This window comes from Amblyomma americanum, chromosome 6, assembly GCF_052857255.1.
Source record: "Amblyomma americanum isolate KBUSLIRL-KWMA chromosome 6, ASM5285725v1, whole genome shotgun sequence".
In the NCBI taxonomy this organism is placed as follows: Eukaryota; Metazoa; Arthropoda; class Arachnida; order Ixodida; family Ixodidae; genus Amblyomma; species Amblyomma americanum.
Genome location: NC_135502.1, coordinates 17234663 through 17251689, shown reverse-complemented (window position 1 = coordinate 17251689; position 17027 = coordinate 17234663). Strand labels below are relative to the sequence as shown.

General features: G+C 48.0%; 1 protein-coding gene across 8 annotated transcripts in view; it reads right to left on the bottom strand.

The window, feature by feature from the left end:
- Positions 1-17027, bottom strand: part of LOC144136384 (zinc transporter foi-like) — an 87978-nt gene that overhangs the window by 17621 nt on the left and 53330 nt on the right. For 7 of the 8 annotated variants that reach the window (XM_077668662.1, XM_077668664.1, XM_077668667.1 and 4 more), the window contains 5 exons: positions 6965-7091; positions 4926-4982; positions 1913-2339; positions 1132-1229; positions 493-685 (listed from right to left, as the gene is read on the bottom strand). In XM_077668662.1, the coding sequence (XP_077524788.1) occupies positions 493-685; positions 1132-1229; positions 1913-2339; positions 4926-4982; positions 6965-7084 (895 nt within the window). In that variant the 5' untranslated portion in view covers positions 7085-7091. Of the gene's footprint in view, positions 1-492; positions 686-1131; positions 1230-1912; positions 2340-4925; positions 4983-6964; positions 7092-9932; positions 10530-17027 lie in introns of those variants that run through there. The other variant, XM_077668663.1, reaches the window with a different exon arrangement.

Here is a 17027-nt window from a genome sequence, read left to right as displayed (position 1 = left end):
GCGTGCAGTAAAGTTAAGATAAATTAAGATAAATTGGTGGGTAGACAAAACCATCCCAACCCCAGTAACCTTAAATCCACCATTTCAAGTAATAATTTTTACCACTTTTCTCATACTGCTTGCCACTGGACTCCTCTTTCTAGATGCGGCCATTTCATTGCCTCTTCACACTTTTGTCAATGAAGAGCACTTTTCTCATATGTATTCCTTGTCTACGCACTAGATTCAGTTAACCACAAACTTGAAACACTAGACCAATGTCAGGACCAGCTTTTTATGAGCCACTAAGGAGGATAAAAATAACTTCCCATGAGAGAGAAGAGTTTTTCTTTCGGGAAAGAGCACGCGCTTTAGGATGTGAACACAAAGCTGTCAAGAAACAATGGCTCATTCTTAGTATTCACTGCAAAGCCGACACACAAGCGGCCACAGAAAAAAAAAAAAAAAGATACCGTAATGAGGGGCCAGCATCTTTTCGAGGTAGTTAGTTACCTTTGAAGTCCACTGTTGTCTCTTCTCCCTCGCTGTGATGGTGGATGTGGCGATCCATTTGAGGCATGGAGCAGTGCCTCTCATCCAGCTGATAAATGAGCGCGGGACAAACGTGCAGGAAGTCCTTGAGGCTTATGACATTTGCCTCCGGGCTTGTGTCCACAGTGTGCAGAATTTCCGTTGCTGTCAGACACTGCACCAGCAATGGACAATGTTTGACTACAGGCAGCCTTGGGTTTGACCATCTCCAGTTTGCCACATTTTGCACCAATATTAACTGCAGCAAGGCCACTGATGTAGCAAAACAGAGCGTGGATATCTGGTTTGTATCCAAACAGGAAATATGTTAGTAGTACAACTAATAGATGTTATCGCATTTAACAGCTGTTAGTACAATTTTTTTTTCATATGTATAATTAAATAGTGGAAATACACAATGTGAAGATGCAGCAGTCAAGCAGGGAATTCTATGATTAATGACTTAAAAGTGCAATGAACTTATTACAAATGAAATGCCACAGGGCAGTCAAGAACTGGCCAGTTGGTGTAACAAATGGAAAGACTGAAAAGTTGAATGCAGACAGTCATCAAGTACCCTGCAGCCATGATGAAGAACAATCAGCTAATCCAACAACCAACCTTCTCGAACGTCACCTCTGCAGTTTTCATCTTTGGTGTAATCTGCTGCACGTCGGGGACCTCAGTTTTGTTTGAAGGATCTGCTCCTTCAGTGTGGTCTAGAAGAAAAAAAAAGTGAAGAATTAAATTAAAGGTCTGCTTTAATGCACCCTTCCACCTGATAACCTCATCCAGATGCTCGCTGAACTCAATGTAGGCTGGGTACTGCCGCACGCACGACCATGTTACAGCATATAGCATGCACAAGTCTTCCAATTCTACTGTTTTGCAAGTTCACTCGTAATGTCCTGATGTCACTTCCTTTGATTAAAATGGCAGGCACCATGTTCTAATAAAAGTTCGCTGGCATGGCATCTCTGCAGCCTTGCACATATATCTCGACACAGGCACATTGCGGGGTAGGCATCTTGACCACAGCAACTTCAGCATCATAAGACCTCTAGGCTACAGCTAGCATGAGCGTCAATTCCACAGGGGGTAATGCACATAAAAAAAATGCCATTAAGCAAATGCCATTAAGGGATGGTCAGCATGGGTACTACATTTCACTACTCTAGATGTGCAGAAACATCCCAACTAAACACAAAGCCAATTGTTGCAAGTGTGGTCAAACCACACGCCTAGTTATGAAACATTGGAGGTCTCGTGTAAGCACCAGTATGGTCATACATAAGGTGAACATACGGCGCATACAGGAGACCTAAAGGTGCATACAGAAGGTGTGCACACTGCACACTGTCGAACACTTCAAATTACTTCGAAGAAACACGCTCGCGCTTACCATGACTAGAAAGGTCCCTCCGTGCCCTGGCAAGATGAGCTCCCTCAGGCACTTGCGAGTGATTTGAATGACCACTGCCTTCGTGCTGGTGGTTATCGTGGTGGTCATCAACAATGCTGCTTTCCTCACCCGTGCCGGCATGCATGTGGTGTGTGTGGCGATCCACGAACCCAACACTTCCGCCACCTGGCCGGTGGGCAGACAGGTCGTGATCATGTATGGTGATCTGGGCCAGGCCGAGGTTCTCCAGGAGGTGCTCAAAACCCTCGAAGGTCATGCGTCCGTCGTGGCCGTACTTGTCAAACAGCTTGCGCAGGAAGTACTCGTGGTCACGGAACCGTTCGGGAACTTCCTTGGCCTCCAGCGACGGCACCGCACTCAGCACACAGAGGAACACGTGGCACCAGAAGCACATGGCACGGTAGCACTGTCTCACCATGTGCACCATGAGAAAAATGGAAGGAATAAAAAAGAAGGAAGGAAAGGAAATCAATACAAATGGCCGTGCAATAAATATGGTATTATATTTCATTATCAAAAGCTAGACAATGCAAAACAGAGTGGACAACAAAGTTGTATATAGGACTGTGCAAATAAATGAAGTTGATTACTAATGTCGCGTATGGGGGGAGGGAGGATGGCAAAGGCATGTGTTCAACATTGGTTTTCCGATTCATTGCACAAAAAAGGCCAAAAACTTTCGAGCATTGTTTCGACACATACAAACACAACAGGATTGGTCTTATTTTACTGCTTTAGAAAAATTGATTTTCTGCATTTGTGAGAGAAGAATTTTCATTTGTCAAAGCATATTTAACAAATGCGAAATCTGCAATAGCTGCTTCCTTTGGAGTACTCATTGTGCTGCAAAAGAGAAGTTTGTTATAATGATGTTTAGCAGTATACACTCTCGAGTTGTCATGGAAAAAGGTGCAGTGTTACAGAAGCATCCTATACGGTAAGGTCTGGCCTCTGAGAGCACTAATGTGTGCTGTTTACTAGTGCCACCATGTTGTTCCTTTGTCTTAATAGACATCAGGCTTGGTTACTTGGTTGCAGAGCTTGCATACACGTGCCCAACAGCAGGTGCTTTGTGATTGGCCCTGCACTCCGCCTCTAAATCGAAGTGCATGAAGATACATACGCTCAATGGCTACACATAACGAGTGGAAAAGCTTCCCAGCAATGCAAGAACTTGGCTGCACAGGGCATCCACAGGGCCCTTGAACAGGTTTGCAGTTTTTAAATTAACTTTAAAACCTGTGCAACAAAAACGACCGAGATAACCTTCGAAGCCAGTCATTCTGATTATCAGGAGAGTATTTCCTTCCCTAGTGCCTGGTTTCTTGCTCCTTGCAGCTGCACCCCCTCAGTGCACTTTCGTTTCTGAACTGAAAATGTAGGTGCGTTAGTTTCACTCTTCACGCTCCATATCAAGCATTGTTCTGAATAAATTTATTCACTTGCTTGCTAGCAGTGAAGCAGAAGCTACAAGTGTGAGGCGACCACTTCTAAACCTGTGCAGTGGTTGGCTGGTGAGCACACAAGAGCAACACATCTCTGGAAAACAATGCCTAGCAAGCATCTATAGCTCCCACTCCACACTGAGCAAGTTGTGAGAGAGAGTACAGCCGCTTTGCATTTTTTTTTATGCCCATGTTTTTCATTGTATTCTCTCTTTGATCATTCGCTTGTTTCCTTTTGCATTGCACATTTATATGTTTTCCATGCATGCTAATTTTAAATTCAATCATCAAGCATCATCCCACTCTTGAGCTCCACCAAGATAGTTGTGCTCTAGCAAAGAACAACGTGCAGTACGCTATCTGCCTTTACCACAAGGATGCAGGCCTCTCCTCCTCAGCCCTGTCATGCTCTTTAGTGGCTGAAAAACCACCCACATGTAACAGGCGTGCACAATTCATACTGGCTACAGGTGCAGGGGACAGCTGCAAGCACACACACCTGCCACGGCATGTGCCATTGGTGCCTCACAAAAGCGGACTGTGCCTGAAGCAGGCACCGCTCCACCGAGGTGCGTTAGTTTTCAACCAGTTTTCAGAGTACCCAATGAATTTTCACGCACTCCCCGGAGGGCAAAAATAATGTGGACTGTGACCTGCCATATCTAGGCAACAGGTGTCTGCAAATTCCTGAAATCGCACAGTCTTCTGACGCAGCCTTTCCACCCTCCCTTACCTTAGAAAAGAGAAAAAGAAATCCTGGGCCAGCGTAACGCAGTGAAATCGCTTCGAATACAGCAGCTCTAACTTTGGTATTTACAATTTATTACAGCAAATTACTGTGACAATGCACTTTTTGGATGATGCCGCAAACGACTGAAGCATTAAACAAAAGATTTCGACCAGAGGGTAGGCATCTTTGAATATTAATTTCTTGTAGCAACTTGAACTGCACATAATTAAGCATAAATGAATAAAAAAATCATGAAAAACCCGCATGTTTTGCAAGTTGAACATGCCCTATTTGAGTTAGCTTGAATAAAGCTTTTGATGCCTCACTCGAGTTCTATAAACCACAGAAAGGCTATGTGCGAAAAAGCTGCATCATTTAACAGCAAAGCAATATGAGTTAGCACCAATGCTGGCTACAAACAACTAGAACACAACAAATAATTTGTGCAAATGCCAATAAAACATCAGAAATCAAAGTTTTGAAATCAATTCAATAAGGGATATTCAAAATTCTTTAAGTGCGCTTTCCTGCATGACAATGTCGGCCAAGACAAGATGGCTGGCCATGCGTTTCCAGCTGAAACAAAGCTAGAAGGACCAGTTTTTCGTTTGATTCTTCCTAAGTGCGTTTTTTACATTCTATCCACATCCTTAGTGCCTGTCCTGTAGCGAACGCAGCTTATTTATAGAGAAGTCTGCCATCTTTTGTTTGGCAACATAGTTATGTGGGAAAGCGCACTTGCGGAATTTTGCATATCCCCTATTCAGGTGTTAACAATAAGTATGAAATGACAAAAAGCTCAGAGCAATTGACTCACGTGAGTATTCCTGTGGTGCTTCGACTTGAGGACCTTCAAGAGCCTCTGCTTTTTTGCCTACGAAGGAAGAGCACAGTGAATCCTTACCTAGTGACAAAAAAAATTGAGCTGCCCCCAGAAAGCCTGCACTGGCAACTCATCACACTGTGGGCTGCGTGCCACAGCTCTGACTGTTGAACAAAGGTGGCAAGCAGGGGGAAAGAGGACGACTGTTGCTGCATGGCCACTGCTTGTAGTTACAAGAAAAACCCCTGTACACTACTGCAACTCGCTCCGCCAAATGCGTGACACCATGAAGTAAAAACTGGGCACTACTCAACATTTTGGGCAAAGCTCTGTTAATTAAAAGCATGCAAACTGATATGTGAAAGGTCAGTTGTGCCAGGCTTTGCATGCTATGTTCATCATCATTATCAGCCCGACTACACCCACTGCAGGGCAAAGGCCTCTCCCATGTCTCTCCAATTAACACTGTCCTTTGCCAGCTGTGCCCACCGCATGCCCGTAAACTTCTTAACCTCATCCGCCCACCTAACTTTCAGCCGCACCCTGCTACGCTTGCCTTTTCTCGGAATCTAATCCGTTATCCTTAAGGGCCAGCAGTTATCTCGCCCTCACATTACATGCCCCACCTAAGCCCATTTCTTCCTCTTGATTTCAACAAGGATGTCATTAATCCGCGTTTGTTCCCTCACCCACTCTACCCGCTTCCGGTTTCAATGGTGCCGATGCCGAATTTCCTGTGAAACGAGCTCCTTAATGCCATTGTATTAAAATAAATAAGCAGAAAGATTCAGAGCTGCCGACAAGAGCCGCAGGAGAACCTGGGCCCAGTTTCTAGCTCTAACCTTGTGGGAGTTGAAGTGCTCACTGAATGGCTGAAATGATGAAAGCAATTTGTGGCACTGTGACGCAACAAAAAATTCTGACTTGAAGCCGTGCTGTCTGCACCAGGATAGAGAAAACCTGAATCCTGCTTCAGTTCTGTAGCTCACTTCTTCGAACAAAAAGCAAAGTCCACTTAAAAACTAACTATATGACCTAATAAAGCCACCACCATTATAATAAAGTTACCTGGAAATATATTTCTGCTCATTAGCAAGAAATGAATCTACAGTAGAATCTCGATAAATGGAAGTCGGTTAAATGGAACCAACGCTTAAATGGAACAATCGCCTCGCAGTTGGTTGGTTTTGTATTAAGGCAATGTAAAAAAAATCTCGTTAATCGGAACAAAAATTTTCCGACCACCGTATAAACAGAACCGAAAATAGGCTCGAAACTGCAACTTGACGTTAACGCACAGCCCCATCGCGGTACGCATCAACATAAGCAAACAAGCGAACATAAAGTCCTTTTTCACAAGCCAATAAATTGCAGTTTCCACTGATTTCCACTGAATAAGTGGACTATTGACATTTTTTTTTAAATTTCAGTAGTGCTTTGACAAAAAAAAAAAAGTTCACTGCTTACTGCTTTTGTGCAATAAAGTTTGTATCCATAGTGTACCGTTCTCTTTATTATCTAGATTTTGTATTTGAGATCCGCTTCCGCGGAGACTGCCAACTGCGCGCACACTTGCCTCGTTGGGACCAAGCAGCGCGGAACGGATTGCGAAATCTTGAACCTTCTCTCTCTAAACGAAACTCCTGATAAACGGAACATATTTTCCCGGTCCCTTGATGTTCCTTTTAACGAGAGTCCACTGTATCTGAAAGCTTCTCGGCGATTGCACGTCCAAGTTACTATGACGCCATGAGCGACTATTCTATAATCGGCAGCGCACTCCATTATCTTGACAGCTGGTCCAATGATGCTCTGCACAGCAGTTGAGCACCACATCTGCTTCCACTTCTTCAGCCAATTGGTGAATGCCTCAAGAGATCAATCTTGAGGAATCAAATTTAGAATATGGGCCCTGGTGGGCACACATAAAGAAAGGCCAGTGCAATTTTGGAAGAACTGCATGCGAGCATGCATACATATTCCCTTTAAAAGAAGCAGCAAGAATGAGGAATGGAGAAAATGGACATATGTACCAGGCCACTGGTGGGGGGATGCCCAGGCCGACGCTGCTGGCAGAGGCCGGCCAGCATGCAAGCCTGCTGGCACTGGGTGGTCACCAGCCGATGCAAGTCCTCCAAGTTGAACACCCGCATGGTCACTCTGCAAGCGCACAACAACATGCATGCCTCGTTGAGAAGGAAGGGAAAAAAAAAATATGGGGGGGGGGGTTCATGCAGAAACATCAGAGCTGTAAGGTAACAGCTAGCCCATCAGCTTGCTATGAGTGACACTTGGCCAAACATTTACTTCTGTGCAATTTAAAATAGGTTCAACAGCAGGGTCAGACTACTACATTTGCACTGTAATTTTAAATCACTCAATTCTAACAATGTTGCAGAGCTAGTTAATTTGTTTCTCAAAGTACACTGAAAGATCAGGGTTTTGTGCTCAACAATACAAGTGCAGCAGCGAGCTGGCACTGAAAAAAAAAGCTTAATATACAAGGCATGGTCTGATCCGAAATGTGATCATAAAGAATACTTAAGGATGCGAAACAAATTTGTGACAACTCCAAATATACAGCTGCAATGTGCCACTGGCCATACAACATTTCTGCCATACAACATTTCAAGCCATAAACTATCCAGAGTCAAAAATGCAGCCCTGCCTCCTTCCATCCTTAGATTTAAGTATAGGCAAAGTCTCGTTATAAGAGAATATGAAGCTTACAGGCCTCCTAAAGGGAAAATTAGCTGCCAAGATAAGAACAGCACAGTGCGGCCGAGTTGTGCTGTCATCAGAAGTGCGCTACCAATTATTTTGGAGGCTTACAACAAGCAACTTCACACAACTTTTTTTGTGTATTATACTAGGGTGTTTGTCGGATTTTTCGGTTTAAACTGAAAAACACCAATAAAAGTATGCCAAATTCAACTTTTGAAATTTGCATTTTAACTGGAAAAGGCCAGTATCCCCGATATGTGCCACACACCTTGCTGTCAAGTGAATAGGAGCAAAGCTCAGTCAAAAAAGAAAACAAGGTACCGAAGCTTTTATCTTTTGCGTTTTATCCTTACTGCCGTTCTATATACGTTTCGCCACCCCCACCGATGGGTTTATGTACATTTTCTCTTTGTATCCTACCAGTATATGTATATGGCACTGATTGTGTAGTTTAAAAGAACTTCTATTTGGGGCTAGATGAAGTTAGCGCTCGTCCTACGTCGTTCTTCTGCTGTGTCTGTGTTTTTCTGCGCTACTGTTTTCCTTTCTCGCACTGATTGTGATCTATTGTATTCTTGCGATGTAACTATATAGGTATACTATGCAGGTTCCTGTATATACAACCATAACCACCAACATCATGCGGAAAGTGTACCCCCTCCTATGTAATAATAGCAAGTAGTCTGTTAGTTTCAATCTCATTTTCGTTTTGTTTCCTTTTAAGGGGTTTAACACCCCAAAGTGGCTCAGGCTGAGGGACACTGTAGTGGAGGGCTCTGAATATTTTCGACCACCTGGGGTTCTTTAACGGGCCTTTAACATTTCACCTCCATCAAAACGTGACCGACGCGACTGGAATCGTACCCGCGTCTTTCGGGTCAGCAGCCGAGCGCCATAACTGCTGAGCCAAAGCGGTATCTGTACATGGAACTTCGTATTTATGTTCATAATGGCTTAGTCGAACCAGGCAACATATACTAACAAGGTTTTCGGTTACGGTTAATTGTACATTTAAAAAAAAAAGGCTAAACCTTGACGCATAATGTAAGGTCAACCAATAGCTGTTACACTATGCTACGTTAACATGCCCCTTCTTTCTAAAATGCGCTGCCAGTGCAGTGTCCTCTTGCGTCCTTCCACGGAGCCTCGTTCTCGTCCTCCCTGTGTTCCCTCTCCCTCTTGCTACGCAGCTGCCGCAGATACTGGATCCTTTGCTCTCAGCACTGCACTACCCTCCTGCTCACAGCTCCCTGTGCTGAGGCACGCACGTGCCCTACCCCTCATCCCAACTCTCCCCCCCCCCTCCCCCCCCCCCCCCCCCCGACACCTCTCTCCTACCCCCATTGCTTTGCGGTCTCTATGCCAATGCAGATCCAAGGGCTCCTCCCTTTAACAGCTATCGCTGAAAAAGGCTCGGTTCTTATCAGGTGCTTCCTGAGGCAAAGGTCATGAGTCTTTTAAAAGGCGCAGTAATCAGAATGGCTATGCAGCTTAATATAAAATGGAAATTTATCACAATTTAAGAACTTCTGTGCAGCTGGAGACGGTAATTTGAAATAAAGAATGCACACACAACGAAATGCTAGGAAGTACAAGGCAAGACACGATGAGAGCAAGTGCGACTGCGCATGCTAGTGGATGTCAAGGGAACGGCCAATTGCCCACTCTAAGCTTCCGATGTTTAGAAACATTAAGAAACTGCAGCTTGAAAGAGAAGTCTTGAGTAGTCGAAAAAAAATGGGGCAAAAAAAATCTGAAAAGAAAAATGAAGGAAGGCATCAACAAATCGCAGCATCGCATGCTTCTTTAGATGATTGCTATGCTGGCTAATGACCGATTCACGGTAACATACAGGGGCACGTGCTGTGGAGGAAGCAACAACTGAAACATATATTATACAGCAAAAAATGAACAGCTTCTCACGGGTGGCACACAGATGTGTAATGTTGTCATTCTGACAGCTTCCCTAGCCAGAAGGACCCGAGCAGAGTACGCGGTACAATAATTCTGAAGCGCCGTGAGTAAGACAGCAGTTTGTTCGGTTGCATAACGGTTAAGAGCGAATAGCACACCGGCATGCGACGCATGCGCAGTAATAAAGAGAACTAGCGCCACAAAAAATCGGCAGCCGTTTGTGCGCCAAAGCGGCTGTCGCCCAGCACCGCCCGCAAGTTCAACGTTGTGCCGAAGTGGGAAAAAAAGCAAAGAAGAAAGAAGTTGGAAACGGCTGTCAGACGCCAGCCCGAGCCGTGCGACGTGCAGTATATATATACGTACTCTGCCGACGTCCCGCACCTAGAGCCCGTGTGCAGCCGCCGGGTCGCGTGCAGCAGAGCGTCTGGACGAGAGCACTAGCACTACCACTACAGCCGCCCTCGTCCACCTGTCCGTCCAATCGGGGCTCGAGTCTGGCGGCGGGGCTGCGGGGGAGGCAGTGGCGTGCGGCCAACGCTAGCGCGGGCGTCTGATGTTGCACGCACGCTAGCGACGAACGGAAGAGATCGGACCCCGCGGCGGATGCGCGTCGATACGTTCGCCGGCGTCACCTTCGTCCGCGTGCGACGAGGGAAGAAGAGACGGACAGGAAGGCGTCGTCTTCGCCTTCGGCGTCAGCGCTGCACGAGTTCTTCTGGCGGCTTCGGTGGCAGTAGTACGTCTACGGACAGACGACACCGTTGTCGGCTGAGACGCGCAACAGAAAGAGAAATGGCGGACGCGCGACGGAAAGACTCCGTAGTATATGGCCTACATACATGATCCCAACTGAAAGAGCTCTGCGCCGCGTCTCGATATATCTCCGGGAACCACACCTCTCAGGCGCATTTATAGCTATTGCTTCGGGGTTCGGCCGGGATTTCGACGACCCGTAAATCTAAACGGCGGCGGGCACGACGCAGGCTGCGTAACCTTCAAACCGGAGACCTTTTCGACGAATCCCCCCCCCCCCCCCACACACACACAGAAACAAGTTTTATTTATATATATAAATCCCCATAGTACGGAGGCCTTTGCGAAAGCATCTGGAAACGCGCCCGCGGTAGGGCGTGAGCCGGAATCGCAACGCACCGCGGCCTGCGTTCGCCGAAAGCGTCAAGGGCAGCCTTCGCACCTGTAGTGGATTTGCGTCTCGAGGAGTGAGTTAAACATGTTTTCTTCATTACCGACATGAATAAACTGCGTCCCGATAAATATGGGCATTTGCGGCAAGTGCGTCTCTATACGTCGGCGTGTGAGCGACCCATCCCACTTCGCAGCTTTCACCCGGTGCTCGCGCGTAGGTCCAAACGACAGACCTGAAGGGCAACCGAAACGTACGCGCGCATCCGCCGGTGGTCAAATGCCACTCGGTGTCCGACAGCAGTCATATGCCACGAATAACGTACAGCGGCAGGGCGACCTTAACGTAGCTCATGCGCTCATGGCCGATCGGACCACGCGCCTCACTATTCTGCGCGTGCGCAATGGCGGGCTTTCAAACGCTATAGAGCTGAGCTTCAAGCACCGTGGTTTCAAACGAGCTCTACTTGTACTCGTACAAGTCCGTAAGCGAATTTCATGTGAGGCTTATTCATAAGCATCGCGTTTCCGAATCAGGCATGCAAACGAATTTAAAATTCGGGGGTTACATTCGTGGTTCTGCACAACATCGCATCACCTGTGGCATCACAAAAAGAGCTCCGCGCAGCTCAGGAGTTGCACGGTGCCAGTTGACGCAACAGAAAACATGGCTCAGTCATTTAGCTCCGTGCTTGTACAGCCTCTATCCGTACAGTGTTAATGTAGAAAATGCACGAATTTAAAACGAAATGTCGCAACTGACAGCGCATTTCCCACCAGCCGCGATTAGCGACTACGGCTCCAGACCGAAGGCTACTGAAAGAAAATGCAAGCAAGCACCTCTGATATTTGTCCCGAAAGCCCAGATGTTCTCGCTGGCAGTACCTGAACCCTTTCAAATGGTTCCTAAACGATCGACGGCTTTGTTTAGTCCTTTCACGGGTCAGCGTCCACCCGCAATAAGTACGCACATCAGATTTTGCAGCGCAGGTGCCGGCGAAAGCTTCTTGCCCATCCGGTCGCGGGATAGACCCATTGCGTTATAAGGGGCTCCATCCACCCCTCCCACTCAGCTAATAAGGCTCATTGTCCGTCTGTTCCGACGCGCCAAGAAAACACTGATCAGGAATGCATCTCAGGGGGGTATTATCCCAGGTGCACATTCCACTGAAAAGGAAAAGCCATAAAGAGACCTTAATCATGCATTCGTCTTTGAAAGCGGTTCTAGAATACAGCCCGCAGCGGCGTTTGTGAAACACGACACACGAGACACGCGTAAGAAACGACCGGCAAATGAGGATATACTGCCCACCGAACGACGCTTTTGAACACGAGAAACGCCGTGACGCAAGCAGTGATAGGATAAACGCTCGCATGAAACGGCGCTTTACACATAGCAGCCAACATTTTCAGCATTCGTGGCGATGCACAGGGCTGGTACAGTGCACGGAATAACAATAAGTAGTGAACCGAAACCAAATATCGCAAAAAGCGCGCCAAGCTTGGCTTCACCACACACACTACATGTAATGCTCGCTAGCACGCTTGCTGCTACTGCAAGTGGGCTTCGCCCCCGAAACTATGCGTGCAGAGAAGCAGCCTTACTCAAGCTAGGTTTCGCGTTACCTGCGGCCTGCGATCAGGCACACAATTATGTCTAACTCGGTGCAGAAATAAGAATAAAAAAATTCACGGGTACTTTGAGGAACGTCTTATGTCATGCATCTGAAATTGCAAAAATGCGTACTGAACTGACTGCTCATATGCAGTGTATACAGTTATTAAGATGGCACTCGACTAATCTTGAATAACTGAGAAAAAGTTTACAGTGTAATGGGAATATAATAGCTCTGTTCGAAACTGTTCCCGGACAAAAATTATACGACCACTTGAGCACGCTTTATAATCCTAGGTCGGCTGGAAAGGCACAAAAAAAAAATTAGATCAGGCTCCTGACGCAACACCGCAATTCATTTTTTCCCTAATGTTCGCAGAAGTTGACAATTAAATAATTACTGATGAGCTACGGAGCCAGTTTTTTCTTTTTTTTGTTCCAAATTTTTCCTTCGCTTGTACTGATGAACTTGTCAGTTTAGAGCTAGCGTTGCTCATTGCTCCTTAAAGGGCACTCACGACAAACAGAAGCTGGCCTGTGTCGATACAGTACCGCGTTCTGATCACAGACACCACTCTCATCGAAAACAAAGCCTCTAAGCTAGAGAGGGCCCCCAACAGGTGTCGCCATCAGTGGCTGATCTCGCAAGTGAAGTGCATGCGCCGCCACCGATTTCTTGGCGCTGATCCCGGAGGCCACGCTACACCGCCATTCACTTCGAAACAGCGGCAACTCGTCCTTTTCGGCAAGCACGTCAGGGGGTTTGAATCAGGTTACGGTGACAGAGAACCAATTTTTACCGAGGAAAATAATTGGACGGAGTAGCCCTGAGCGTGCCTTTAAATGTTGAAGGCAATGTTTTCGCTCCTAAGGCGCTGCTACTCAACACCAAGCAGCGCAGCTTCCTTCTCGTGCTTTTGAAACATAACGCATCGTTCAAATGGTCGGCGCTGTATGCGGGATACGTTTTACAAAACAGTCGTCTGCCCGAAGAACCGGCGGCTGCGCGTTGCTAGCGGTACTGCAAGACTATCGATCAGCGGTGACGAGAACGACGACTTGCACGAGAAAATTCTTTCAGAGGGAAGACTCATAACTGCTGCCCAGCTGAAACGCAGAAGCGAGCAGCGTGGCAGATGAAGACCACCATAGCTGCCACAAAAAAAAAAAAAGCTTTCACACCACTCACATCGAGCGCCAAACAAGCAAGAAAACAAACAAAAGGTTTCAAGATGTTTACATATTCCGAGGGCACCGGACAAGGTGAGCGCTGCACACAGCATACGCGAGAGCGCGCTCCCCCGAAGTGGGAGCAGGAGCCCGAACTTGAAATTACGACCCGAAACAGACGCCGCGACGCGCAGCCCGGTCGCGAATGTAAATGCCGCGCGTGCAAGAAAACAAGTCATTCGTGCGTGGCTAATCATGCGGCTTGAGCGTGACGCACCGGGCGTAAACAGCCCTAACTCCTCCTATAGCGAAAGCGAGACTTTCCGCAGGGGGTGCTACTGACGCCTTTGGGTGAATAGGAGTTAGAAACAAACAAGGGTGAAAAACGGCGGCGGGCAATGCAAAACACGAAACCACGCATATCTTTAGCGAAGTGAGTGGTCGTGTAGAAGGACAGTCTCCAAGCTTGTGGCAAAAAAAAAAAAAAGTAAGTACAGAAAGAAAGAAAATTACGGGACGATAGGACATCCGATGTGACGATTCTGCAAAAGCAGTTGGATCTACCCTGGATGATTACTTTCATGATCTTAGTCTAAACCCAGGCAGGAGGGCGGAGTTGGAGTGGGTCGAGGGCGACGGTGCTGGATGGGCAACCCCTTACCCAGGGGGGTGGTGCTTCTGGAGGACAGCTGGGTTTCTTACTGGGTCTTTGAATTCTGTTTCACCATTGCATTTCCGTTCCGTTGCTGCGTGCGCTTCTAATGGGTGGATTCACTGCGGAAGACAGAGCTGCGTGGTGAAAAAACCCACATGGTTGTTGATGGCAGACGAGCCGCGCGCCTCCCTTACGTTGAATTCCAATGGCAGATCCGGATCAAGTTTTTCTGCTCTGTTGGGAGCAATCGTATTCCAATGGCAAAATGGGAGTGCGGGTTGTCTGTTCCAATGGCAGATCGGGATCAGACGACGATCCCGGATCGCTCCGTGGAGCAGCGATATTTGCTCCGCAGATTTCGGCCGGAACCCCGCGCGACGTTTTACTTTCCCGCGCCTGCTTCCGGTCACGACCGGCTGCTGCCTTCCTGTCGTCGCTACGCGGTGATCCGGGCAACGTACAAGCAGTATTTTTGACTTTTTCTAAAATTAAATTTTCCCAAATGTAATTATTTTTCGTTTTGTTTGCGTCCGCACAAGTTAAAACAAAAAATTTTCTTATCAGGATGTCAATTCCATCGCGGTCAATTCTTTGTGACCGCTTCTTAGACCAAAATCGTTGACTTGTTTGAACCTCCCGCGCTTTCTGACGTCAGACGACGTGTACTAAGCCTAGCAGCTCTGTAAACAAGGAAGCAATCTGAAAATTTGGCGCGTTTCATCACTAGAATTTTGCGGTGCGGGCATCATCACACAAAGCGAAAGCTTCGTACGCCTTTTGTTTGCCGTGAACGTGAGAGACAGAGTGGCGGCAAGGACGAATCGCTGGTGAAGCGAGAGGCTGCGCTTCGATGGGCGCCGCCATGTTGCCTGAACTTGGAGCTATTCTTGCGCTGAAGTGACCCCGCGGGAGCGCATGCATTCCATTGGTAAAATGGGAGGGAGTGATCTCCGCCTGAACTACGCGCTCCGTTTGTGATCCGGCGGAGCGCTCTCAATCTGCCATTGGAATTCAACATTACTCCCGTACAGCGTCCGAGTTCAACGGCCCGCTGATCGCATGGCTCGTTGTGGCCTCGGCCGCCGTCGCTTTCCAGGGGTCTGCGAAAAGCCACTGGTCTCTGACGAAAGGAAGCGGCGTCCCCAGTGGGGGCCACTTCCGAGGAAACGTGTAGAGGCAACCCCCTTGATGAGTTTGCCATTTAAAGGGGCTCTGAGACTCCTTCCGAGGAAAACACATCAACTCGCTCAATGACTGCATTGTGTTGTCATGAAAACCTGAGCCAAGTAATACACTTGTACACGCAGCAGAGGACCCACAATCACGCGCCAAAGTTGGCGAGCCCTTCCCGGCGACTTTTTCATGCTCGCACCCTCCTCCGTCGCCCGCATCCGCGTATACGTGTTGAGAGGCGGCTCCTGGTTAGATTCTATCAGACGTCAGGCAGCTACCAAGGCCGCGGCCAATCAGCCGCGTAGCTCCGGCGGGTCACAAAGCTCCGCTCCCAGAGGTAGGGCCGGCGGAGGAACGCCGACCTTCCAGCGTGCAAAAAGTGACGAGAGGAGAGGGAAAAGCGCGGAGACGCGGAAATTCGAATTCTGAATACAGATAACCCAGGTTCTACAAAGCGCATTAGAAAATTTATTGGAGGACAGTATTCGTGGAGAGGCGTGCTTTAACATATCAGGCATACCGCAGCTTTATTAGAGCCCTTTTAAGGGGCACGAGAAAGTGACGCCCGAGGTGTGCAGACGCCTCCGCAGGAAAATAAGGAGAGTTTCGGAGGACGTTGCGAGGGGTAGGAGAGAAGAGGCTGGCGGGACGACACCAGAGGAAGGAAGAAATTCCCCAGCTGAAGGTCCTGGGGGCAGTCCAGCTCCGGCCGCTAGGGAGATGGGACGATCGTCTCCCCTCGAGCAAGTTCCCGCTATGTGGTAAACCTTCAGTAATTTCGGCATGCATGCTGTCCTACAAGTGTCTTCGATGGCGGACGGTGCTCGGTCTTCTAGGGCGCAACGAGTTGTAGAAGGGATCGGATGCTTCTCGTGGCACTGATGCACTTTATTTTAAATTATTTTACAAATCTACCAGGGCGGGCCGCGAAAACATCAATCAAGAGCGACAGGCCAGACCTTGCACCTTACGAAGCTCTGTCAGCGTATATAACCGAAGAGCGCTAGCGTCAAGCTTCGTCCGGTCCGTACCCTTCACCGTGTCCTCAACGACCGCCCCATCACCCCAACCTGACGTAACTTTACCCTCCCTTCCACATGCGGAAGGGGAGTGGGTATCCAATCTCACCGCTTCCGTCGCAATTTCATCTGGGTAACGCACACATGCCCGCGCGCTGACAAGAAAGGTAAAACAAAACGGACGCGCTCGAGCGCACACTGTCTGCTTACTATACCTCTCAGGACTTGTCTCCGACCTGGCGATGGCGTCCGGCATCCGCACGTAGTCAAGCGCGGGTGGCCTGTTCCTCTAACGTGAAGACAAAATTCCAGTTGCTTCAACTGCTCGCACCAATCCTTTCATCCTGCAGTTCTCCCACGAGAACGTGAGGCGGCGGCGGCGGCGCGCGAATGCGATATCCGCGCCGCGCGTTTGCTCCGACATGGGCGTATACACCATCACCCATAAATGTACCCAGCTCTCTCTCTCAGGGAAGACAGAACCCTAGAAACGCTGTTTTTCTTGCGTCGCGTTAAGGCGGATTTGGTTTCGACACCAATAGTTGAAAGAACGGATCGCAATGGCTACGCGAGACGACGTAGAGAAGAGAGATATATCCCTCGCAGTGTACCGATGCGCAATTTATCGCTGAGGTGCCCCTCGAATGCTTGCAACAGAGGAGGTAATATATCTCTCTTTACCA